The sequence below is a fragment of the Sturnira hondurensis genome, unplaced genomic scaffold (assembly GCF_014824575.4).
Source record: "Sturnira hondurensis isolate 20B ecotype Veracruz unplaced genomic scaffold, ASM1482457v3 Scaffold0001304, whole genome shotgun sequence".
NCBI classification, from domain to species: domain Eukaryota; kingdom Metazoa; phylum Chordata; class Mammalia; order Chiroptera; family Phyllostomidae; genus Sturnira; species Sturnira hondurensis.
The window spans coordinates 9194700-9220682 of NW_028073935.1; the positions used below are offsets into that span (position 1 = coordinate 9194700).

A 25983-nucleotide genomic window follows, 5' to 3' on the forward strand; every position below is an offset into this window, starting at 1 on the left:
GAAAGAATGCATAAAACCCTGTGAAACCTGCTTTGATAAGAATGTCTTCAATTTTCTGATAAGGGTTCAAGCACGAAATGAGTTTGTTTCCCAAAGTTTTATGGCCCTTTAACTAACTGACCCTGACTCAGAATAAGCCCTCATAGTTCTTCTAATGCTACCTATTGTTTGACCATTACTGCCTGACAATGATGAATGAGGCCCTTCCTTGAGGTAATGCTCCTAGAAAAGCAATAAAGCCTGTCCAGGCAGGAATCAGAGCGTTCTCTCACTCAGAGTGGCCATGCCATCCCCTTTTCTCCACAGGGCTTCTGCAGTCTGTGTGAATTTGTTCATCACATCCACAACACACAGACCCCACTGGGCGGAGTCCGCATCAGATACCCAGGAGAGGGATGACTGGGTCATACTGTAACTCTATTCTTAATTTTTTGAGGAACCATCAGACTATTTTCCATAGTGGCTGTACCAATCTACATTCCTACCAGCAGTGAATGAGGGTTCCCTTTTCTTCCCATCCTCTTCAACACTTATTACTTGTCTTGTTGATAACAGCTATTCTAACAGGTATAAGGTGGTATCACATTATAGTTTTGATTTGTATCTCCCTAATAAATAGCTAGTGAGGTTGAACATCTTATGTATCTGTTTGCCATTTATATATCTTCTTGAGAAAAAATGTCTGGTCAGGTTATCTGCCCATTTTTCAATTGGATTGTTTGGTGTGAAGTTTTATGAGTTCTTTATATAAATTTTGGATATTAAACATTTGTTGGAGCTGTTGTTTGTAAATGTTGTTTTTTTTTTTCCCCCTGTGAAGAAGCCTTTTAGTTTGAGATAGTCCCATTCATTTATTTTTGCCTTTACTCCCTTTGCCTTTGGGGTCAAATTCATAAAATGTTCTCCACAACCAAGGTCCATAACTTTAGTATGTTTCCTTCTATGTAATATAGTGTTTCAGATCTTATATTTAGGCCCTTGATTCACTTTGAATTAATTATTGTCCACAAGGACAAACTGTAATCTAGTTTCATTCTTTTGCATATGGTTTTCCAATTTTCCTAGCACCATTGAAGAGGCTTTCTTTTCTCCATTGGCTGTTTCCAGCTTTTTTGTCATAAATTATCTGCCCCTGTACATGTGGTTTCATTTCTGGGCTCCCAATTCTGTTCTATTGATCTGTGTGCCTGTTTTTTTCTGCCAGAATCAAGCTGTTTTGGTTATTGTAGCTCTATAGTATAATTTGAAGTCAGGTAGTGTTGATACCTCCAGTTTGGTTTTTTTTTTTCAGAATTGCTTTTGTGGCTCCATATAAATCTAATATTTTTTGTTCTATTCTTTAAAAAATAACATTGGAATTTTGATGGGGATTACATTAAATCTGTATATTGCTTTGGGTAATATGGCCATTTTAATTACGTTGATTTTTCTAATCCATGAACAGTCTTTCCATCTCATTGTATCTTTTTCATTCTCTTTTAATAAGGCTTTGTAGGTTTCATTATATAGATCTTTCACATCCTTTGTTAAGTTTTTTCCCAGATATTTTATTCTTGTGGTTGCAGTCACAAAAGGAATCTTTAAAATATCTTTTTCAGAAGTTTTATTGGTAGTATATAGAAAAGCAGTGAATTCTCGTACATTTATTTCATATCTTGCAACTTTACTGTATTTGTTTATTGTTTCCAAGGGTTTTTTTCATGGAGCATTTAAAGTTTTTTTTCTTTTAGTTTTTTAAAATTATTTTATTTATTGTTCCATTGTAGTTGTCCCACTTTCTCCCCATTATTCTCCCTTGTCATGACCACCCCCCCACTCCCACAGTCAATTCCTACCCTGTTGTCCATGTCCATAGGTCATTTATACCTGTTTCTTGCCTAGATCCTTCCTCTTCTTTCCCCGCTTACCCCCTTCCTCCTACCCTCTGGTCATTTTCTATGTACAGAATCATGTCCTCTGCAAAAGTAACACTTTTACTTCTTCCTTCCAAAATGATATGCCTTTTATTTCCTTCTCTTGCCTTTTTGCTCTGACTAGCACTTCCAGAACTATGTTGAGTAAGAGTGGTGAGAATGGACATCCTTGTCTTGTTCCTGATTTTAAAGGAGAATCTTTCAGTTTTTTGCCATGGAGCATATTGGCTAAGGGCTTGTCATATATGGCCTTTATTATGTTGAGGTACTTTTCTTCTACTCCTTTGTTTTAATCATAAATGGAGATTGTATCTTATTAAATGCTTTTTCTACATATACTGATAAAATCATGACTTTTATCCTTTGTTTTGTTAATGTGGTGCATTACACTGACTGACTTGCATATGTTAAACCATCATTGTGCCCCACTTGATGATGATATATTATTTTTTAAATATATTATTCTGTTCGATTTGCTAGTATTTTGTTTAGGATTTTTGCATCTGTATTCAACAGACTGGTATTTAATTTTCTTTTTTTGTGTGGGTTATCCTTGCCAGATTTTGGTACTAGGGTTATGTTGGCTTCAAAAATGTGGTAAGGAAGTATTGCCTCTTCTTCAATTCCTTGGAAGAATTGAAAGAATAGGTTTTAGACTTTAAAATGTTTAGTAGAATTCACTGGTAAAGCAGTCTGGTCCTGGACTTTTAATTCTGGGGAGGTTTTTAATGGTTGCTCCAATTTCCTCATTGCTGATCAGTCTATTTAGATTTTCCAGTTCTTCATGATTTAGTCTAGGAAGGTTATACACTTCTAGTAACTTTTCCATTTCTTCTAGGTTACTGAATTTGGTGGCATTATAGCCTTTCACAGTATGATCCTTTGTGTCTCTGTGATGTCTGTGGTAACTTCTCTTTTGTTTCTGATTTTGCATATATGGGTTTTTTCTTTTTTCCTTAGTCAATCTAGCCAGAGGGGTGCTAATTTTATTAATTTTTCAAAGAACCAGCTCTTTGTTGTATCAATTTTTATAGTCTCTTTGTTCCCTATTTCATTCAATTCTGTTCTAATTATTATTTCCTTTTCCTTGCTGACTTTGGGTTGCATTTGTTCATTTTCTAAGTATTTAAGATGTAATCTTAGGGTGTTTACTTGTGATTTCTCATTTTTTGAAATAGGCATGTAATGATATAAACTTCTTTTATTACTGCTTTCACTGCATCCCAGAAGTTTTGGTATGTCATTTTCATTTGTCTCTATATATGTTTTGATCTCACCTTTTATGTCTTCCTTGTCCCAATCATTTTTTAGTAGTATGTTGTTTTAACCACTACATATTTATGAGATCCTTTACTTACTTTTTGCAGGTGACTTCTAATTTCAAGGCATTTTGATAAGAGAATGTGCTTGGTAAAATTTCAATGTTTTTGAGTTTTTTGAGGCTAGTTTTGTGACCCAACATATGGCCTATCCTTGAGAATGCTTCATGTGCACTGGAGAATGTACAATATGATGTTGTGAGATGAAAGGCTCTGTATATGCTAATTACATCCATTTTGTCTAATGGGTCATTTAAGGCTGATACTTCTTTCTTGATTTTATTTAAATGATCTATTTGGATCTGTCGATTGAGTATTAAGAACCCCAGCTATGACCTTTTCTGTGTGTTTCTTCCTTTACTTCTGTTAGTAGTTGCTTTACATATTTCAGTACTCCATGATTGGATGCATATATATTAAGATGTATTATGTCTTCTTGATGTAGTGCCCCCTTTATCATAAAATTTCCACCATTTTTCTCTCCTGTTACCCTTGCTATCTTTACATACGTTTGGCAGATATAAGTATGGCTACACCTATTTTTCTGTGGGTGTTATTTGTTTGGAGAATTACTTTCCCCCCTTTCACTTTAAATCTACCATTGTCTTTGCAGCTTAGATGTCTCCTGAAGCCAGAATATTGTTGGGTTTGTTCTTGGACCCAATCTGTTCTCTGTACCTATTTATTGCTGAATTCAGTCCATTTACATTTAGGGTAACTATTGATGAGGATTGCCTATAGCCATTTTATCCATTATTTTCTGGTATCTCTGCCCCAGAAAACTGGTTATTTTCCTGTGTGTCTGTCTGTTGATTTTGTTTAGTAGTATTCCATATGTCTATCCTGTTTCCTCTTAAGTCATGTGTCCCAGATTTGGTTTTTTTGTGTGTGGTTACCTTTAAATTTATGAAAAAAAAAAAGTTGAATATAAACCATAGTTTGTTGATTTTGAGTGCATCTATTTCCATCCTCCTTTGCCAGTTCAAGCCTTTGCCCCCTCCCCTTTTATGTTTTTGTTGTCACAAATTATCTGTTTATGCTGTTTCTTTGGTGATCTCATTCATAATGTTGTGACCTTTTGTTGTTTCAGATTTTCTGGTGATAAATTCCCTCAGCTTCTGTATGTCTGGCAAGGTCTTTATTCCTCCTTCATATTTAAAGGATAACTTTGCTGGGCATATTATTCTTGGCTGGTAATTTCTTTCAGTATTTTGAGTATTTGGTTCCCCTCTCTTCTGGCTTGTAGAGTTTCTACTGAAAAGTCCAATGATAACCTGATGGAATTTACTTTGTAGGTCACTATCTTTTTTTTTCCTGGATGCTCTGAGAATTGGTCATTATTTTTGAGTTTTAACAAAATGTGCCTTGGAGAGGACCTCTTTTGATTAAGGTAACTAGGTATTGTTTCTTTCTTGGATTTGAGGATCTAGTTCTTTCCATTGGTTGGGGAGTTCTCATCTACTATTTGTTTGAATAGGCTGTTTCCTTTCCCTGTTCTTCTGGTATGCCTATTATTCTTATATTGCTCTTTCTGATGGAGTCAGACAGTTCTTGCAGAGCTCTTTCTTTTTTTTTTTTTTTTTTATGCTCAGGTATCTCTCTTCTTCCCTCTGCAACATTTCTAGATTCCTCTCTTCAATATCACTATTTTTTTCCTCCATCTGGCTGGCTGTTTGCTATGCTCAGTAGTTCATTCCTCGAACTAATAAATGAATTTGGCAAAACAGTGGGATACAAAGTCAATATCCAGAAAACAAAGGCATTTTTGCATACCAACAATGAAACAGCAGAAGCAGAAATCAAGAAGAAAATCCCATTCGATATAGCAAAAACAAAAATAAAATATCTGGGAATAAACCTAACCAAGGAGGTTAAAGACCTGTATGCAGAAAACTACACAACATTGAAGAAAGAAATCAAGGAAGACACAAAGAAATGGAAACATATACTGTGTTCATGGATTGGAAGAATTAACATCATTCCTGATCTTCTTTATTGAATACTTCATTTCTAGGATTTGTTTGGTTCTTTTTTAAAGTTTCAATCTATTTGGTATTTTGTTCATTATTTTTTCTCAGTGGATCAAATTGCCTGTTTGCATATTCTCCCATCTCACTGAGTATTTTCAGAACTGCAAACTTGAATGCTCTGTCACATATATCACCAATTTCCATGTGTTCCAGTTCACTTGCTGGAGATTTTTCATTTTCTTTCTGAGCTGCCTTGCTACCTTGGTTATTCATGGTATATGATGGGCTCCATCTCTGTCTAGGCAACTATGTATTAACTGTACTGAAGTAGATTTCTACAAAGAGGTCTTTTTACTATTTTCCAGTAGGTGGCACTGAATCAAGAGTTTTAAAAAGCTTCGTAAAATCCCAAAGCTGACCTACATGGCTGTCATTAGTATAACTGTGATGCTTAGGGGTGGAATTTATTTAACCCTCTCAGTAATGGCAACTTCAGGCCTCCACTGGTTCCACTGCCATGAATCCCAACAAGGTAACAGTCACAGAGGGATATAGTAATTCTGATATAATAGTTCTCGGGTTTGGAGACAATGTGCTCTGGAACCTGATAACAAGGACCACAGGGGGTGAGTTTTGGTAGTCTAAAAGGCATCAGGGCTCCATGGCTCCATTTCTTTGTTTGTAACAATGACCACCTGACAGACAACAGTCATTGCAGAACCCCTGCACTGTGTCCTTGCTCAGGCCTCTCACCTACAGTTCATACAGCTCACTCCTGCAGAAAGGTCCACCAAGACGCTGCTACTTCCTGGTGGCCAAAGGAGGCATCAACACAGCCAGCTTCCTCCCTTCTTCAAGCTGAATCCACTGCAAACTCTGGGCTGTGGGGCTATGTCAGTGACTCATCTGGACTCTCCTCCCTTCTTGCCTCTTGTTTGTTCCCCTTAGCCCACCTTTAGATGCTTCAATGCATGGATCTCTTTGGCATGCCTGTATGTTGAACAGGAACTCCTTTGTTTAGTTATAGCTGATACACTTGTTGAAATTTCGGGGGGAGAGACTAAGGGGATCTCTCATACCACCATTCCTCTAACGTCACTCCCCTAAAGATCTTAATCCCTGATCCCTCTAAATGTTAGGTTACATGGCAAAGGGGAATTAAAGTCACTATTCAGCAAATAAGGAGATTATTAAGGTGGGTCCAGTTAAGTGGAAGAATGAGGAAGAGGACAAGGTCAGACTGATTCAGTGTGAAAACTCAACTCACTGTTGGTAACTTTAAAAAAGGTTGGATCATGGGACAAGGAATGTAGATTGTTTCTAGTTTCCAGAAGCTAGAAAAGGCCAAGAAAGGGATTCTTGCCTAGAACATAGCCCTATCCACACCTTGATTGCAGCCCTATGAGACCCATGTCAACTTTCTGACCCCTAAAACTGTAAGAATAGTGTTGCTTTAATCCACTAAATTTGTGATAACCTGTTAGAGTAGCCGTAGAAAACTAACACATATGGTAAAGAGAGAAGAAATTGCCATAGTACTTGAATCATGTTGCATTCCTTCCAGCAATGTAGAATGTTCTTTCTAGTCATTCCATGTCCCTTTCTTCTCTAGGTCATCCTTGTCATGATTTATCATTCTTAATATTATATAATGTAAGAACTTCCAATATTTTTCTATTTCCTTAATTCCTCATTTATGCTATTTTTCTTTGGGTTTAGTTATTCCTCTTTAATTACTTTTTGAGATGAATGTATTGAATATTGGTTTTAAGCCTTTTTTTCCCTGCTAATACTAACCCTAAGGATGATAAATTTTGACTCTGGGACTTCTGCCAAGATGGAGGCATAGGTGGAAACACTCTGCCTTCTCCCACAACTAAGTTTGAAAACAACAAAGGTTTAGTAAACAAAGACGCAGCTAAAGAACAGAAAACTGAACTATTTGGAAATCCGACAACAATGAACTGTTCAACCACACCAGTAAGAGGGGTGGAGCCAGCAGCAGGGCAGGGTCAGGCAGGAAAGATCCTTCAACCCCAGGCGCCCAGGCAGCTGGGATAGCATTGGGAGGACCCAGTGAGGGCGCAGGGTGGCAGGCTGACCACAGTCGCACATTTGCACGTAGTGAGACAGACCATGTAAGCCCCAGTGGTGGGAAGCAGCAAAAGGGACCGCCATGCCCCCCTTTGACCCCATCCCCACGTACAGCATCACAACCCAGTGACTGAGTTGCCCTGCCCTGGTGAACACCTAGGGCTCTGCTCCTCATACGTAACAGGCACGAACAGTCCAAAACATGGCTCAAGAAGAACTCAAAGCCCCAGAGCCAATAACTCTAAGTGAAAAAGAAATAGTGAACCTCTCAGATGCACAGTTCGAAACACTGGTCATCAGGATGCTCACAGAACTGGTTGATTTCAGTCACAAATTAGAGGAACATATGAAGGCTAAGCTGATCGAAATGAAGGGAAATGCACAGGAAACAAGTAGTGATGGAAAGGAAACTGGGACTCAGATCAATGGAGTGGATCAGAAGGAAGAACGAAACATCCAACCAGAAAAGAATGAAGAAACAAGAACTTGAAAAAATGAGGAGAGGCTTAGAAACCTCCAGGACATCTTTAAACATTCCAACATCCAAATTATAGGGGTACCAGAAGGGGAAGAGGAACAGCCATGAGTGGAAAACTTAGTTGAACAAATAATTAAGGAGAACTTCCCCAGTCTGGAAAAGGAAATAGATTTCCAGGAAATCCAGGAGTCTCAGAGAGTCCCAAAGAAGTTGGACCCAAGAAGGAACACATCAGGGCACATCATAATTACATTAGCCAAGGTTAAAATGAAGGAGAGAATCCTAGAAGCAGCAAGAGATAAAGGGACAGTCACCTACAAAGGAGTATCCATCAGACTGTCAGCAGATTTCTCAAAAGAGACCTTCCAGGCAAGAAGGGGCTGGAAAGAAGTATTCCAAGTCATGAAATCCAAAGACCTACAGCCAAGATTGCTTTATCCAGCAAAACTTTCATTTAGAATGGAAGGACAGATAAAGTGCTTCTCAGATAAGGTCAAGTTCAAGGAGTTCATCATCACCAAGCCCTTATTATATGAAATGTTAAAGGGACTTATATAAGAAAAAGAAGATGAAAAATATTAACAGTGAAAGGACAGCAAACTCACAGTTATTAACAACCACGCCTAAAACAAAAGCAAACCAAGAGGACAGCTAGATCAGGAGTGGAACCATAGAAATGAAGAACACATGGAAGGTTAGCAGCAGGGGAGTGGGAGGAGGAGAAGGGGGGAGAAGGTACAGAAAATAGCATAGACAGTAGGTAGAAAATAGATGGGGGGAGGGTAAGAATAGTAGGGGAAATATAGAATCTAAAGAACTTGAGACACGTGGTTATAAACTAAGGAGGGGAGAATGGTGGGGGAGGGGGTGTGCAGGATGGAGGGGAATGAAGGGGAGGAATAGAACAACTGTAATGGTATAATGAATAAAATATATATATTAAAAAAAAGAAAATATAGCTACTCATTATCTTTTGGTTAAAATTTGTATGATGTTCATTTTCCTTTCCCCTTCTTCTGTCTATAAAGACATAAAGTTTTAGACCTCTCTCTGGTGAAGTACACATAGCTGTTTTTAAAAACTTTTATGTAAAAAAAAGTAGAGCATAGTACATGTAATTACTGATTTATTTGGATCTAAATCTACCATATTACTAAATGCTTTCTGGTGTTATACCTATTTTATTTCCTTTATTTTCTTATTTTGGATTATCCTTTGTTAGACTAGTTTTCTTTCTACTGCTTGAAAATACTTACTTTACCATATTTACACACTTTACCATACTTATATGCACTCTTTTAAGTCTCACGTTACCTGGTGAACTGGGAGTTTTATCCTCATCCTAGTTAACAGAAGAACCTAGACCATTTGATCTGCCCTACTCTCCCAAAAGGTCACTGTTGTGTTGTATTAAAACTAGTGTTCTTTGTATATTTCTAACCATGAGACATATTGTTTTACAGTCACTTGTCAGTTAGATTTAACCTTTTAATGGCAAATTCCATTACTATATATTCCTTTATGCATGGATATTTTTTTAGCCTCATCCGAGGACATGCTTATTGATTTTAGAGAATAGGGAAGGGTGGGAGTAGGGAGAGAAACATCAATCAGTTGCCTGTTGTTCATGCCCTGACTGGAGACCGAACCTGCAATGCATGCATGTGCCCTGGCCAAGAGTCAAACTCACGATCTTTCAATTTGCAGGTCAATGCTCCAAGCAACTGAGCCACACTGGCCAGGGCTGCAACAGTTTTTTTTTAAAAAAACTCAACTTACATTATTTTATTGTATACTCAGGGTTAAGAACTACTGGCCTGACTACAGTCTAATGTGTTGGACTGCCCCTGCCTCCTCTAAGTTTATCTTTCCCATGAACTCTGTAGAAATATTTGACCATGTGAGATCAATCTTTCCATGGCTCCTACTGCCTGTGGGATTGGGCTTATAAACTTTCTCGACCTGCCTCTAAAACCTCACCCCAACTCATGACCCACATCTCCCCTACACTCTCTATTCATATTTAGCTACTTTTCAGAGTATACAGATTTTATTCAAAAACATGTTGTTCCTTATACCTGAATTGCCTTTCTCTATTCCTGCATTTGAAAAAGTATTTCTAATGTTTTAAGACCCAGTCACTTCCCTGCATGCTTTGTTGTGCTCTGTGAATAGGGACAGGAGCACCTTTGAGAGTACTCTATGAATAAATCTGCTCTGTCTTGTTACTATTGTTGCTCCGAAAGGACATGGATAGCCTTCTAGCCCAAGAAGAACACAGGACCTAAATTAATTTCATCTTCAAGATGGGGATATTAATAATACCTGTAATGCTTTTTCCTTTGTGTCATTTTGAAACTGAAATTAATAGTCTATGTGAAAGAGCTTTAAAATTCAGGATAGTATGTATAAAGATTAATAGTTGGTAGTGAGAGGAAATTCTGTTTCACATGCCTTATCGGAAAAAATATAAAGAAAACATATCTAGCTTTATTTTGTTCCCAGGAAGTTTATTAATTTAAGCATTAGTGTATAACAACTCACTTTGTAAGGAGAATTTGAATATTACCATGCAATTGTCTATAATTGTTTTGTTTGCAGCACAACTCTTTTAAAATAAAATCATACCTGGAATCCCAAATAGATGAAATAAATGAAAGAATCACATTGTGGATGAAGCACACATGGTGAGTCTTTCTCAAAGCAGAGTCACTAATAAAGTGATTACCCTTTTGTTAAGTGCAGAGTTCTAGGCAGCTTTCTACAATCTTTTCAATTAGAAATTTGTATAACTTTGTCTGAATATGCCAACAACCAATCTGACATTAAAAGTAACTTTATTAAAGTTTAGAACAGCTGTACAAACTCTGTAGAGTTTGAAGCCTACAAATAACCACAACTGCCATCACACCACTGAGCTTCCTGGATGACTCTGCTTGCTAATGCCCAGTGCTGTGGCATTGGCTGGGCTCTGTTCAATAGGCTACCTGCCCTCAGGGCTCACCAGCTCTCCTGTCCCCACCTTCTAGAACCTGGGCATTACTGATCCTGAGAAGAAAGTGCATAGCTTTCTCTGTGATCCTTATAACTTATTTTACTACAGTTTAAAAAGGCTAAGAGGCATTTCTGTATTTCAAATGTAAAGATGGAAAGTAAAATATTTGTTGAGGTAAATTGTACTAGAAAACGAAAGGTTTTATTAGCAACTTATATAGCTTCATAAAAAACAAAACAAAATGCTGTTCAGAATCTAACATAAACTAAGTTAAACACTGAAAAACACTGGCAATGTACCTGTTTTAAAATAATTCAAACATAATTAAATGAACTAATTTTGATAAAATATTCCTTAAGATGATAGCTTGTAAATTGAAAAGTTAATGTAATTTAAAACATATTTTAGTAAACATGTAGGTATATTTTGTCAAGAGTAAATGTCAGCTTTACTTAGAATATTTAAGTACAAAAACAAAAAACTGTATACCTATGACTATTAAAAAAAGTTAATTGTTCTGAGAATACTACTAAGGCACTGAATTCAATTATCCTTTTTGATATGAATTATTTAAATTTTTATATCTTTGTATTCAGATGTTCATAGCTATTTTTAAGCAATATTTTTAGTAAGAGAATTCAATCTTATTATTTTTCCCCTGGAAGACAGAGTTCTCAGCAACAATATTTAACATATCCCAAAGAAAACAGTGGCGTAACACCCAGATTCAAAAGTACTTATCCCTAGAAAAAGGGTTTATTTACTTGGATGCTTTTACTTTCAAACATATTTTTTTCCCAACAAAAATACATCAATCACAAGAAGGCATACTGAACCACAGAAGACTATCATGTTATATAAAATTTGATATAAAATCTTAGGATCATGTTACCAACTAGATAATTATATCAAAAATTAAAAAGTTCCATAAAACTATCAAGAGGCTAGACTTGCAGGCACATAATACATTTTAAAACATATTCCCAAATTTTACCTTTAGTACGTATAAGAAAAAGGTTCATCTTGGAACATGAATGCAATCATGTTCCATAATAACAGCCATAATAATATGGATGAGTTCGGTATTTTCAATGGTACTGAAACTGTTCTGTGGTAGTATGCGCTGCAAAGTGACCAAAAGTCAGTAGCAGGGGCCTAGATTTATCACAAACCAGCAACTTAACAACTTGTAACAGTGAATATGTAAGTTCTATCATCCACTGTGGCTTATATATTGACCTTATACTTAAAAGTATTTTTCCAGAAATGGCAGTAACTCTGGCCACATGCCAGATAGAACAAATAAAATAAGCAAGAAAAATCACAGCATACTTCTAACATTTTAATAACTTTGCTTGTGATGACCTTCTGTGATCTGGAACATTTGTTTTACATAAAATTGGAGCTGGAAAGAAAAAAAAAATTATTGGAACAATATAAAACCATATAAGAAATAAAAATTACTAGAATCATTAGTTTTACAAAGCTTTTCCAGAAAGAACAAATATACATCCAATATGCTGTAGAATATCTAACTATGGAACTTTGGAAAGAGAGGGAACCACATCCCCCACCCCCCCCGACCACCAAACTCTATTTTCTTGAGGATTAATTCTGGGCTCTCAAAAAGTTATGGGCTTGGCCCTAATTTTGTCAGCAACAGCTCATACCAATGGTTCTCAAGTGGAGCAGGATGATAATTTCCACAAGGTAAGTGTAAATTGTCTTTCATATATAAAATAAATATGAGGGAATCCAATTTTATTAATACTGGATTAAGATAAAAGAAGGTAATAAGTCCCATAGCTTTGTAATACAAAGCATAATAAAAAGCAATAATAAATTACATTTATTGTTTTATCTTTTGAAATTCAGTATTTGAATAAACGTCATATTATTCTCTTGACAAATAATGGATGCCCCACTATGTACCAGGCACTGATCTGGGCTCTGGGGATGGATATATCCATGAACAAAACTCAGAATCCATGCCCTTGTGGAGCTTATATTAAAAGATCATTCATGAGAATTCCTCTATCTTCCATCAAGACTTGTAAAATCCACAGGTCAATGAAATACACCAAAACCCTGTGGATTTACTTCTTCATAGTTCAAAACTGGTAAGTTACCATGGACCAACTGAATGTTTTCCTAACTATTACGAAACTGAGTTACAACATTCTGAACATGCTGGGATTAAAGTACCACACTTTTGTCGTGTATAATGTGCTCTTCTGTATAATGCACGCCCACGTTTTTGGCCAAAACTTTCAGGAAAAAAATCTTTCGTTTTACATTTTAAATTAAATTATATATATATATATTTATTTATTTATTTATTTATATTTAGATACTGTTTTTTTATATTATAAAGGAATTTTAGCATTTTTTAATATATTATGGCACAAGAAATTTTATGTAACAAGTAATTACAAAACTAGAGTTACACTTATAAGGCATAAACATAAATAAAATAATTAAAAACATTTATCTAGATATGGAATTAGTACTACCCATGTAAAACGCACATCCTTATTTTTCCCTAAAAAATTTTGGCAAAAAAGTGCACATTATACATGGAAAAATATTATATTTTATACCATGTATAAAATATTATACATGGTAAGGTGGGTGATAAAACTAAACCAGAAGTATTACTCTATGAGGAACATAAGGAGGACTTGATGCTGCTAGAGCAGAGATAGTTGGAGTAAAGTGAGGCAAAAACCCACAAAGAAACATTCCCAACATGACAAGTCAATGATGAATTATGAGAATAGTCAGATAGACAAACTGATGAGGACATTTTAAGTGGGAGAAATAAAATAGACACAAAGTACAAAAGAGCAAAAAAACTTATTTTCTAAAACTTTGGTTAAGTTCGATTGTAACACATACCCCAAACCTATAAGCCTTGAGAATATCATCCAAATGCTACTCATGGCCGCCCCATTGTACTGGTACCCTCTCTACCTTCCTCTGCATCTTTACGTCCACCATTGGTTTCACAAGCTCTGACATCAAAGCACAGGAGTTCGAATCGATAGCCTGGTTCCCTTATTAAAATAAAAATTCTCACAAAATCATTATCAGTAGAATTTGTTAAAAAAAAGTGAACCTAACAATTAGCTTTTTTAAAATCAAGTATTATTTTACACCTATGATTCCACAAGAAAGGATACAGCTTCCAATTAGACATAAAATTCAATGTAACTAATGGTAGGTCAGTAGCTATCAGATGTGTATTAGAGCCATAGGTTTGGCTATGAAACAAGAGCAGCTGACTTTTTCCCCAGGTAACTGACCCTTTTCACATTGAGATATATTTTTATATAGTTCATTCATTTATTCATTTTGCCAAATATTTAATGAGCACCTAAGGTGTGCCAGGTGCTGTTCTAGATGCTAGGGAAGCAGCAGTGAACAAGAAGGACAAGGTCGCTGCTCTCAAGGAGCTGACATTTAACCACAGAAGGCAGGAAAGAAATAGGAAATAGACAGTGAGAAACACTATAAAGATCAAACAGGGCAACGAGACAGCAAGTGATAGGGACAAGGCTACCAGATACAGGTCATTGGAGATGGCTTACTTCTTACGGTCTTTGTCCTTCTTTAAGTTGCTGCCCATTGTCATAAAGGTCTGGTTCTGGTATATCTCAGAGGTAGCTTTCTTTTTAGAGAAAGCGATTATTTCTTCTTCCAAAAGTCTTCTCTTTTCCTCAAGCTTCATTCTCTCTTCTTGGTGGACTCTTGTGAGGTGATCAAATTTGGCCTGTAACTATGAAACAAAGGTGCAGTTTTCACTACTGACAGAGAAGGGCAGCAGAAGCACAGGAATGCTCTCCCACTCTGAAGCACACTGTTCAAGTGACATATACAATAACCTTATGCCATCTTCTTGAAGCTTCAGGGGAAAATTTACATACGAGACTGATTCAAAAACTTTAATTTTAAATTAGTTCCCATGCAAAAAAATGGATGAACAAAATATAACAACAACAAAAAACCCCACAGTCTCATGAACAAACCTGTTTTTAAAACACTCGACCTTTTATTGAAGTTTTTATTTTTTTGCTCTACAGTTTCTCCAGAAAATTTCTTCAAATAAAGTTTCTAAAATCCATGCTCAATAAAAATAAGGTACCCAAATTATAGAAGCAAATTATCAAAAAAGAAACCCTCATTTTCCAAATAAAGTTATCATTTGTAATAAAACAGTTATTGAAAATTATACTGAAAATATGTTTGGAAAGCAAAACTGTTCATTAAAATCAAGAACTTTAAAAATCTATTCTATTTTTTCATCTATTTTTTCAGTCATTGACCTTCTTGAAATTTAAACTAAATCAAAAAACCCTAAATTCAGAGTAAAAATACTCACTGTAGAATCTACCCCATAATGAAAAAAAATAGCCTGTGTCTAACAGAAATACAGTTAAAAAATAATAAATTTATGCAGAACACACTTAATGTAGCCATTACAATGAGTTTTTACAAAAGTTTATAACATTGTAACACAAGATTTCCATGCTTTAATTGTTGATCTGAAAAAAAATCTACGGAATTCAGTGGACTTAACTCCATATGAACTAGCTGTGTGCCATAAATAAACATCCTAAATAAAAATTAAAAAAGATACTTTTTTTCCTCTGATCTTCTAGCCTGGTTAAAGAAACTTTAAATTAGTATTTTTTAGTTCTAGGTAGCAACCTAACATTCATACAAAATTAAAACTTCGTTTCTAGAAAAGATGGCATATAACAATTGAGGAACTACTTCACTAAAAATCAGAGGCTGACAGTAGGACCTGAGACAGCTGAACTCCATCTTAATAAAAATTAAATGTTCCAAATATAGAACATGTGTCTGCAAGCCAGTAAATCCCTGATAGAAGTATTTAAATAGAGACTGAATAAGGTTGAAGCAGATTAAGTGAGGCCCTTCTACCTGAAGATTCTTTTCATCTTGAGGATGTCTGAAGTATCAGTTCCTTAGTACTTGCTTATTTATGGTTCCTGCTTAGCCCTGGCTGGGTAGCTCAGTTGGTTAGAGTGTCATCCTGATACGTCAGGGCACATACAAGAATCAACGGAGATGAATGCGTAAGTGGAACAATAAATTGATGCTGCTCTCCCTTTCTCTCTCTCACTAAAAATCAATTTAAAAAATTAAAGAAAAAAGGATTTAAATGGTCCCTGCTTCTATAAAAAAGATAGGTGCGTGTATTGTGTATGTATATTTACAGAATGGAACTCATCTAGTTGTCATTCAAATCAGTAGTATAAATAAAGTCTATGGCTCTCGGAATGTGTATGCAGTCTCTGTAAATCTGAGAGAGGAGTGGCATGAAGAGTGAAACAGAAATTGAGAATACAGGGGCACATTTATATTTATGTGAATAGATACATATATCCCTGATTACTTAAGTGCATACTTCATATGCATGCATAGATATCTTGAAAGGTTAGAGAGTACTTCATATTGCACTCATGAGGTTGATAAAAATTCCAGAAAAACTGTAACAAGAAAAAATGTTTTAAAAATGGAGAGCACCAAAGGTGTAAATGTGACTATTATTTATACTATGTGGAACTCACAGCTTTTGATATTATATACACGAAGCACTCACTCATGATTCCACTATTCACTGCAACAGGCATTTTTTTCTAACATATTTTCAAATACTAACCAAAAAAGTTTTTAAAAAGTACACTTTTTGTGTTATTGTACTCTTAAGACTATCATCAGTATGGTACATTGCTGTATCTTTTGTAAACGCTACTTGTAAGGCATTCTTTCAGTCAATGACCCTTTTAAAGGCATCCATTTTTTACAAATAAATGCTAGAGAAAACATCATTCCTCTCTTATTGAACTAGATTATCTTTACTGTGAGCTCTGTACCTCACTGTGGTCCCTTTTCACCTTGAATGTGTAGAAGGCTCACTGTGTTCCCTGAGAAGTTAGTTACCTTGCACCTTGGCTCTTGGCTGTATGTGTGGGCAAACCTTCCTGTCCTGTATTATAAGGCTTCTTTCTGTACTCTCATGTTCAGGGCGATAAGGCACTGCATTTTATATTGAAAATCATCTAGAATACTTTTGGAAACAGGAGAGGCATCAATTAAATGAAAAATCAATGACAAAGTAAACTTATAAAATGGGAAAGTAGTAACAATTTAATGATGGTTATATGCTTTATTTGAAGAATAAATTGTTACTTTTTTTTGTAGTGAGGGAAGGGCAATGCTCACCAGTACATTTAAAATAATGTAAAAAAGATATTAAAAGATAATATTCAAATAGTATTTTGAGATAACATTTGTTCTGTGTATCTCTCTATCTAATGTTCACATTTTTAACTATATAATAAATTTCAGTTTTATACAAAAAATAAATTTAAGAGTATTTGTTTTATAACAATATTGGCAAGGGTATTTTAAATATCAAGGTCCCCTTTTATAGAATTAAATAATGTTCTGGGTTACCAAAATTATCTTTTTATTAATGACTGCAAGTATTTTACCAACATAACTAGCTTTAAAATGTTAGCAGCAAATATTGGGAGACCAACTGTCCTGGTTTACCCTGAAGAGATCTGGTTTACACCTACCTAGTATTCCAGTGTAATTATTAATAAGCCCTCTTTCCCTCTAAAATCATTCTAATTAAGGCAATACATTATACTGTCTTCTTCAGTCCTTTAGTAGACGACCCTGGTCTCATGGAGTGGTGATTATTGACTAGGTGCCTTTCTTCAGCTGACTGACACTGACTCTAAAGTATCACCAATGGTGGCTTCACAGCATGAAAACTGGTCATTAGGTATTTTGTAACATCAATGAAACCAGCCAGTAATCTACCCCCCACTAAAGCTATATAATTAAAAGTTTAGAACTCTTTTGACAATGTTGGTTGTTGATAACTTAGTTTTAAATTAACTTGTTAGTTTAATATATACTCAATGCAAAATAGCACTTGAATCACAAAAACAAAACTCTACAAAGGACCTACTGACAAACAGTTTTTCTCCTTTTTTTTAATCATTTGGTCACCCTGACTTTTTAATTTCCTTTTAAATAATATACATTTAAGCAAAATATTATTATGTGAGATTTTAAAAATTAAAACTCATCTATTGATCACTTCTCTAACTTCTCTTTCATTAGAGAAACTAAGAATCATGATATATGAGAAACTCTTGAAAGAATTTTACACTTACTACCACTTCAAAGATAGAATATCAGCATCCTTATTTCTTACTCATCACAACTCCTTCCTCAATATTTGTATTTAAAAACAATTACAAACTAGAGACTAGTTTAAAAGAGACTAAAGAAACAGAATACCCAAATGCAATAAGAGACATGCGATTTAATTCGGGTTCAAAAACAAAAATAAAAAATTAACATACAAAAAGAAACAATAATAGACAGTCTTGAGACACCTGGGGAAATTTTAATACAGACTGGAAATTAGGTGAGATTATGGCATTCCTACTAATTTTCTAAAGCATGATATTGTTACTATGGTTATGAGGAAAGATACACCTAAGCTTCAGAGATGCACACGGATACCCCCAGAGATAAAGTGCCATGATGTCTGCAACCAGCTTTGGATGACCAAGGAAAACTACACATGTATGTACCCACACAGATACACACATACACACTAAAATAAAGATGACAAAATGTCCACTGCTAAATCTAGGTGTGGGAAAGGACACAGGGTTACTCTGTACTTTCGCTTTCCTATTATTTCAAATTTTTCAAAAGAAAAGACCAAAATTCAAATTATAAATAGGATATATTAGTAGAGTATTAATTTTACAAAACCATTTACTATTTAAATATCAAGTAGTGTAAGTATACTTGAAATAATAAGTTTATTGTTATTTGAAGTACAAGTTAATGTAAAATTAAATTACAAATGACTCTTCAGGAACTCTCGTGTTATAAAGCTTATTTGTATTAACATTTCTGTCTTCTCCTAGAAATCCTTTTTTTAAGCTCATCCTTTTTGAGCCTCACCTGAATGGCTTAAAAGTAGACATTGCAGTTAGGTCCATAGATTTAGAGAAAATAGCTTAACATAAATACAACTAAAATTGTTGCTTGAAGAATGAGAAGCAAACAAAACTGCAGGAATTCACTGCTGATGTCTACTTGTACCAAGGCTATATCCAAAGGTCATCTACACCATGAAACTTACTCAGAAAGCCTGAGTTCAAACTCAAAAAGTTTCTTAAATGGCCTTTATAATTATCTTTCTCACAGCAAATCTCAACAACTCTTAAAAACTCTCTTAAAAAAAAAAAAAGGCTTCATCAAGCCAGAGCTAAAACATTTCTGGCTCATGGTTAAGATATTTAAAACACTTCTCAGTAAACTGGTCTACTACAAGTCCTTGGTAACCCACTTGTAAAGGACAACCATTTGCTCATAAAGTCCAAAAATTTTATTTCATTGCAGTCTATGATTTTTTAAAAGACTATGTGTTAAAATAGCTAGTTTTTAAAAGACTAACAACTAGTCTCCAAATACATCTCAACTAAATTCTTGAGATAAATCCCGCAAATTAATAGGACACCTAAAAATGCAAATCCCATTAAACTAGTGTACTTGCCTCTCTTTCAGCTTCTTTTAGTATGGCTTCTTTCTCTTTCACTCGCTGCACAAAAATCTGCTTCATCTCTTCTTCCTTCCTGTGGAGTTCCCCATAAAACTCGTGTCTTTTGGCTTCGTAGGTCTCTTGAAGACTAAACAGTTTTTGTGGTATTCTCATGTTAAAAAGATGGTGTGACAAATTTGCAAATATTCAAATATCTCAGGTTAAGCTTCATAACTATACCATGTATCAACATCTTCTTATACCATGTATCAGCAACTGAAACACGAGATTTCCTATAGTGGGAATCACACAAAGCCACCAGTGCTACAGCTATCAGAGAGCACTAGAATTTTGAAAATTCTGCTTTGTCAAGTCCTTCACTGTAAATACTCTCATTTTATGTCAGAGGAAGTCCTCTTTAAATCTTTGTTAATTTGGTGTCATTGTGTCTGGAAACTGACCTCAAGGTTCTGAAGTCACATTTGACATTTCCCTTATCCTTGTACCTGATCACCAAGGTCTGTGAGTTCAGCCGGTGACCCTGACACATCATTTAAATCCAGCCTTAGGATGGCTACAGCAATCCTGTTACAGCCCAACTTGATGTTTGCGATTTTCTATCTCCACTACTGCAATAATCTCATAATTGATCTCTGGGCTTTTAGTTATTTCTTTCACTTTGTTCCTTGTCACTCCTAAAATTTTTCACCAAGACCACAGAGCTCACTATCTTTTTTCTCTGCATTAGAGTTATGTTATCTGCAGAACAAGGTTCCACATCTTTTAAAGAACACTGAAGAAACTTAACAATAAAGCCTAATTCCACCTTTCCACATTCATTTCTTACCAAACAAAAAAAAATCCAAACCACCTTAGGTCCCAGCCACAGCAACCTACTCATTCTTTCTAAAATGCCACTCACTTCATGCTTTATTGTGTTGCATCTCCTCTGCTTCCAATGTCATTGCCCTCTTCCGAGCCCACCCTGCATTCTACCCAGCTCTTCCTAAAGCCAAATTCAAATGCAATTTCCACTACAGAGTCTTTTCCAGCCTTTCCCACTAGAGCTAACTGTTCTTCCAAGCACTTGCACAGCACTTTGTTTACATCTCTCTCCTGACATTTATATCCCACCTGCCTCTCTTGTAATAGATCATAATCTTAGCAACCCACTTCTACAGCAGAGCTCTCCAGATATTTCCATTTCTTCATAAATATTCATTTAATGACATCCATTCATTCATTTCAAATGAATGTTCATTCATTTAATGACAGAAATTGTCAGGATGTAGTATAAAGCAGAATTTAACCAAGCAGAATAAAGGCTGTCCAATTTGAAATATGATAAATTAGGAAATTTTACTAGTTTTAAATATTATAACAGGAGAAATAAATCTTTTCAGTATAGAATTCTATAAGTTCAAGGAAAAATAGTGTTAAGAATAATGCTGCACAAGTCATCACAGCTACTATTGAGTGTAGTATACATAGCAGGTATTCAGAGGAGGAACGGATATTAAATACTGTCTTTAAGAACATGGATAGACCTAGATGGAACATTATGCTAAGTGAAATAAGCCAATCAGAGAAAGACAAGTACCATATGATTGCACTCATATGTGAAATCTAATGAACAAAACAAACTAGCAAACAAAATAGAAACAGACTCACAGATCCAGAGAACAGAATGACAGCTGTCAGAGGGGAGGGGGGTTGGGAGGCTGGGTGAAAAAGGTGAATGGATTAAGCAAATGAAAATAAAACTCACAGACACAGACAACAGTATGGTGATTACCAGAGGGAGAGAGAGGTGGGGGGAGATAGAAGAGGGCAACAGGAGATAAATGGTTATAGAAGATCTGACTTGGGATGGTGAACACAAAATACAAAATACAGATGACCTGGACCCCTGAAACCTACATAATTTTATTAACCAATGTCACCCCAATAAGTTCAGTAAGAAGTTAAAAAAGGGTAAAGCTTACAAATATATAAAATATTCTAGATAACCACATAAATGCTTCAAATCTCAAGAGGCCATTTTAGTCTTCACCAGGTTTCTTGTTTTTCAGTATTTGTTTTGGTCTTACTTTAAAGATGTCTCTAAAGTCTAAATCTATATGGCTACTTTCATCATTTTCAGAAACTTTACCACAACTGGCTGGTCCTACACAGGGTTGGTAGTCTTTAATGACAAACTTTGTTTAAACAACATCTTGAATTCATATCAAATGTAAGTTTTAAAAAGTTCTCATTAATGTATTTATATTAGCACTTGAGTTGCTTAGGAGCAAAATAAATCTATCCAGCAAAAAGACCTAACATTTATTGAATAGTTGCTACAAGCATGGCAATTTTCTGGACTCTTATACTACCTAATTCATGGCAACTAATGGCAACCATGAAGAACAAGTGTCAATACTCTTCTTTACAGTTAAGAAAACTAAAGCTCCGAGAGGTAATCTGTCCAAAGTAACACAGCTGGTAAGTTAAAAGGTGAGGTACAAACCAGATCAGACCAGCCCCAAAGCCATCTTCCTAACTACCATAAACAGACTACACTGAAGGGAAGCCTCAGCAAAAGATCAAAAGAATGACTACGCTGCACATTTCCCATCTCACCACAGTGGTTTCTAACTTGGACAATGTAAATTATAAATCTAACTGCAAGTACAGAAACCTATACTACATTTCAAAAGACGGTAAAGAAACCCTTAGATCTGAAAGGAAATGGTTTATACAGTGTTGTAAAACTAATCAACTATTGTTTACTATAATGGGTTTATTTATCAAACAAAAATGAAAAATAGTTTTTTGTTATACTATTCCCCTTTCTAGTATAAAAGTAGCTAGTTGTCATGAATGTTTAATGTATATAACATAGTAGTATAGTTGCAAATATCACCAATTAAAAGCAAATTTGAAAACCAAAAAGGAAGAAAAATAATTCTCAGATGCTCAAGTTAATCAAGAAAACCACTCCAGTCCTTTCACTTTGTTTCAAGTTATTTTAATAAACCTGATGGACTTTTTCCATTTCTCCTGTAGACTAAATGCTTAGAAATTAACTATGAATTTATTGAGAGTTCCAAAGACACAAATTTTTGTGACACAAACAGTTATGTTTCAGGGAACAAGGGCTTGACACTAGAAACCAACCTCAAGGAAAAAACTCAAAAACATTCAAACTCACGGAGACTGAATAGCATGCCATTAAACAATGCATGTGTCAATGATGAGATCAAGGAAGAAATCAAAAAGTTTCTGGAAACAAATGAAAATGAACACAAAATAGTCCAAAACTAATGGGACACAGAGAAGGCAGTCCTGAGAGGGAAGTTCATAACGATACAGGCCTACCTAAAAACACAGAAAAATTTCAAACAAACAACCCCACCCTACGTCTGTTAAGAACTGGAGGAACAACAAACAAAGCCCAGAGCAAGTAGAAGGTAAGAAATGACCAAGATCAGAGCAAAATTAAATGACATTGAGACTAAAAGCACAATTCTAAGGATCAATAAATCCAGGAGCTGATTCTCTGTAAAGATAAACAAAATCAACAAGCCTTTAAGCAGACTCATCAACAAAAAAAGAGACAGGACCCAAATAAATAAAATCAGAAATGAAAAAGAGATTACAGCTGATACTAGAGAAATACAAAGGACTGTAAGAAATTACTAGGAACAACTATATTCCAAGAAATTTGAAAACCAGGTTGAAATGGAAAAATTTCTAGAAAAATATAATCTTCCAAAACTGAATCAAGAAAAAGCAGAAAGCCCGAACAGACCTATAATAGCTGGTGACATCAAAGCAGTATCAAAAAAACTCCTGGCACATAAAAGCCTTAGATTAGATGGTTTCGCAGGAGAATTCTATAAAACATTTCAGGAAGAGGAGTGGGAGAAGATGGCAGAGGACTGAATGGAACTTACAGTAACATCCTCCTAGGGCCAATGTGGAATTAGAACTCAATTGTGGAAAAACCACCCGGAAAAAACAACTGAACAACAGCAAGAGAGAAGCTGTATAACCTCAGACAGACAGAAGGATGACCTTTGGCACAACCTGTTTGGCAAGGAGTATGGTGGAGATTTGAAAGGGCTGGCTGGGCACCCCCAGGTGGCGGCAGTGGAGGGATAACTGAGAGACCTATTGGATACCCCTAAGAAGAATGGAGTCTAAACTCTAAGCTAGGATTCCCAGCCCAGAGCACCAGAGCCCCAAAAGTATACCAATAACAATCCGCAGTGAAAAGCAGCAGGGTTGCTCTCTGTGAGAGACAGATGCTGGAGATGCAAGAGCGATTTAAAGGGCCAATGCAAATTTTATTTGCAGCCACTTACCCCGGATTCTGGCAAAGGTTGGGGTGGAATGGACTGGTGATGCCTGAGGAGAAACTAAGGACTGAGGCTTTGGGGAGAGAACTGAAGAGTGTAGACCCCTGGATCCCAATGCTGAGTCATCCCACAAACAGCAAGGAGCCCTTATCCTCAATCAGACAACTCCCCTCTGAGCAGCATAAGCCTGAGGGACAACAATAGACTGGACCCCAGGAGGGTCTCTGCCCTGGCCATGTGGTGCTTAAGCCTGACTGCCAAGTGCAGAGTGACTAGATTAACAACTGAAGGAGTCAGCCACATTAGATCCCCGGCAAGGAGGAGCATATTGGACTAAAGAGACTTGAAGAGAGACTGTGGACAGAGGTCTTGGGGACAGAACTGAGAGAGCAGCTGCTGGGTTCCTATTCCAGTGGTTCCAGCCACTGGGTCCCCACACAGCAACAACCATCCTACTCAGACAGACCACTCCCTTCTCAGCAGCAATAGCCTGAGGGGAACCAATGAATCCTTCCTCACCACACGAAGGATTCAGCCCCACCAAACAGTGCTTAAACCTGACTATAAAGTGCAGACTGACCAGATTAACAACTGAAGGAGACACACAGGGACAACAGATTCCTGGAAGTATCAAACAGGCTGCCTAAGGTCTGACTGGGACATCATCTGACATCACCAGAAGCGGATCCAGAAAGAAAAAAAACATGGTAAATACAAGAGGTTACCAAGACAAAAGACACTGTGGTCTTGTCCAAGATTTGTACTATTTTCTGTCCTGCATAGCTTTTTAACATTCATTTCTTGTCCAGCAAGTCTGTATATATAAAATCACTAGATTTTATACTAGATCGTATTTCAATTCACATATTTTGCCCCAACCTCTTCTTAGCCCATTTTATCTTCATCTTTCCTCACATTATTTTCATTTCGAATTTTGTTTTCTCTCTTGCTACATCATGTTTCCATTCTGCACTTTCTATTTCTCCTCCGTCAAGACACACAAACCCAATTTTCTTGTCAAGAGTCATTTCACATTCTTTTAACCTGCTCTTAAAATACCCACATTCTCTCTCCGCCTTTAACAATCCTTGCTAGTTGGTTGTGGGAAGGGTAATTGCTGTTGCATTGTTTTTCAATTTTATCTCAAGAGCTTCACTAATTTGCTGTTTCAAGTATCAAATTTTCTGGTCCCCTCTCCTACTCTTTTTCAGTCTCAAACATTAATTTTGTCATTTTAACCTTTTTTTTCTTTTTTGTCTTTCTTCTATTTCTCTTTCATCTTGCCCCTTTATTTTTCTTTATTCTCCCTTTTTTCCTTCATATCCCAATATTTAATTTTTCCCTCACTTAGTCTAGTTTTTGTCCCTCACTCTTAGTATTCCCTCTCCCCCATCATTAGAAAATTTGTCCCAATACTCTAAACATCTCTTAGACTTTTCTTTGTTTCTTTTTTCCCTCTTATTCCCATACCACCTATACCAATTTCAGCTTGTTGTTGTTGATAGCCCTCCAGTGGATCTTTCTTTCCAATTTGGCTCCTATTACTTTCATTAATTATTTAATATTTTTCCTTCCTTTTTCTCTTTCCCCCTTTTACTTTATGTTATTTTCATTTCTATTTAAACGTAACACTACACGCTTCCCTTCTTGTACTCGACGCCAGAATCTTCATTCCCTTTTTTTATTTATGATGTCAATTTAGCCTTCTCACCTTCTCCTGCTCCAACTCCAAACTCTTATTAGTGCTCCTCCCTCTACACTGTTAGAATCACTTTTCTTTTTTATTTAAAGATTCTATTTATTTATCTTTAGAGGGGAAGGGAAGGAGAGAGGGAGAGAAATGTCAATGTATGGTTGCCTCTCACACATCCCATGCTGGGAACTGGCCTGCAACCCAGGCATGTGCCCTGACTGGGAATCGAACCACGATCCTTTGGTTCACAGGCCTGCACTCAATCCACTGAGCTACACCAGCCAGAGCAAAATCATTTTTCTTTCAGCAGGTTATCTCATATCCACTCTCCTTTCTTATGAGTCTTAATCTCTTTATACTCTTGTTAATATTGGTTCATTTACTGCTGATACTGGGATTGTTGGGGGCAGTAATTTTTGTGTGTGGGAGTTTGTTTGCTGGGCTTTGTGGTTTTCTTCTGGTAGCACGAGACAACAGCACACAAGACTTGGTGGGTGGAGTGACCCTCAGTCAATCAGCTGGAGGTTAGAATCCACCAAAGGACGGCCCAACAACAAACAAAACCCAATT

The 25983-nt window shown here is 36.0% G+C and overlaps 1 protein-coding gene across 5 annotated transcripts in view; it reads right to left on the reverse strand.

Annotated features, from left to right (window-relative positions):
• Positions 1-9540: 9540 nt before the first annotated feature.
• SEPTIN10 (septin 10) overlaps positions 9541-25983 on the reverse strand; it is a 69941-nt gene continuing 53498 nt past the window's right edge. For 4 of the 5 annotated variants that reach the window (XM_037070750.1, XM_037070752.1, XM_037070745.1 and 1 more), the window contains 3 exons: positions 19393-19525; positions 14360-14547; positions 9541-12174 (listed from right to left, as the gene is read on the reverse strand). In XM_037070750.1, the coding sequence (XP_036926645.1) occupies positions 12159-12174; positions 14360-14547; positions 19393-19525 (337 nt within the window). In that variant the 3' untranslated portion in view covers positions 9541-12158. The remainder of the gene's footprint in view (positions 12175-14359; positions 14548-19392; positions 19526-25983) is intronic. The other variant, XR_005070104.1, reaches the window with a different exon arrangement.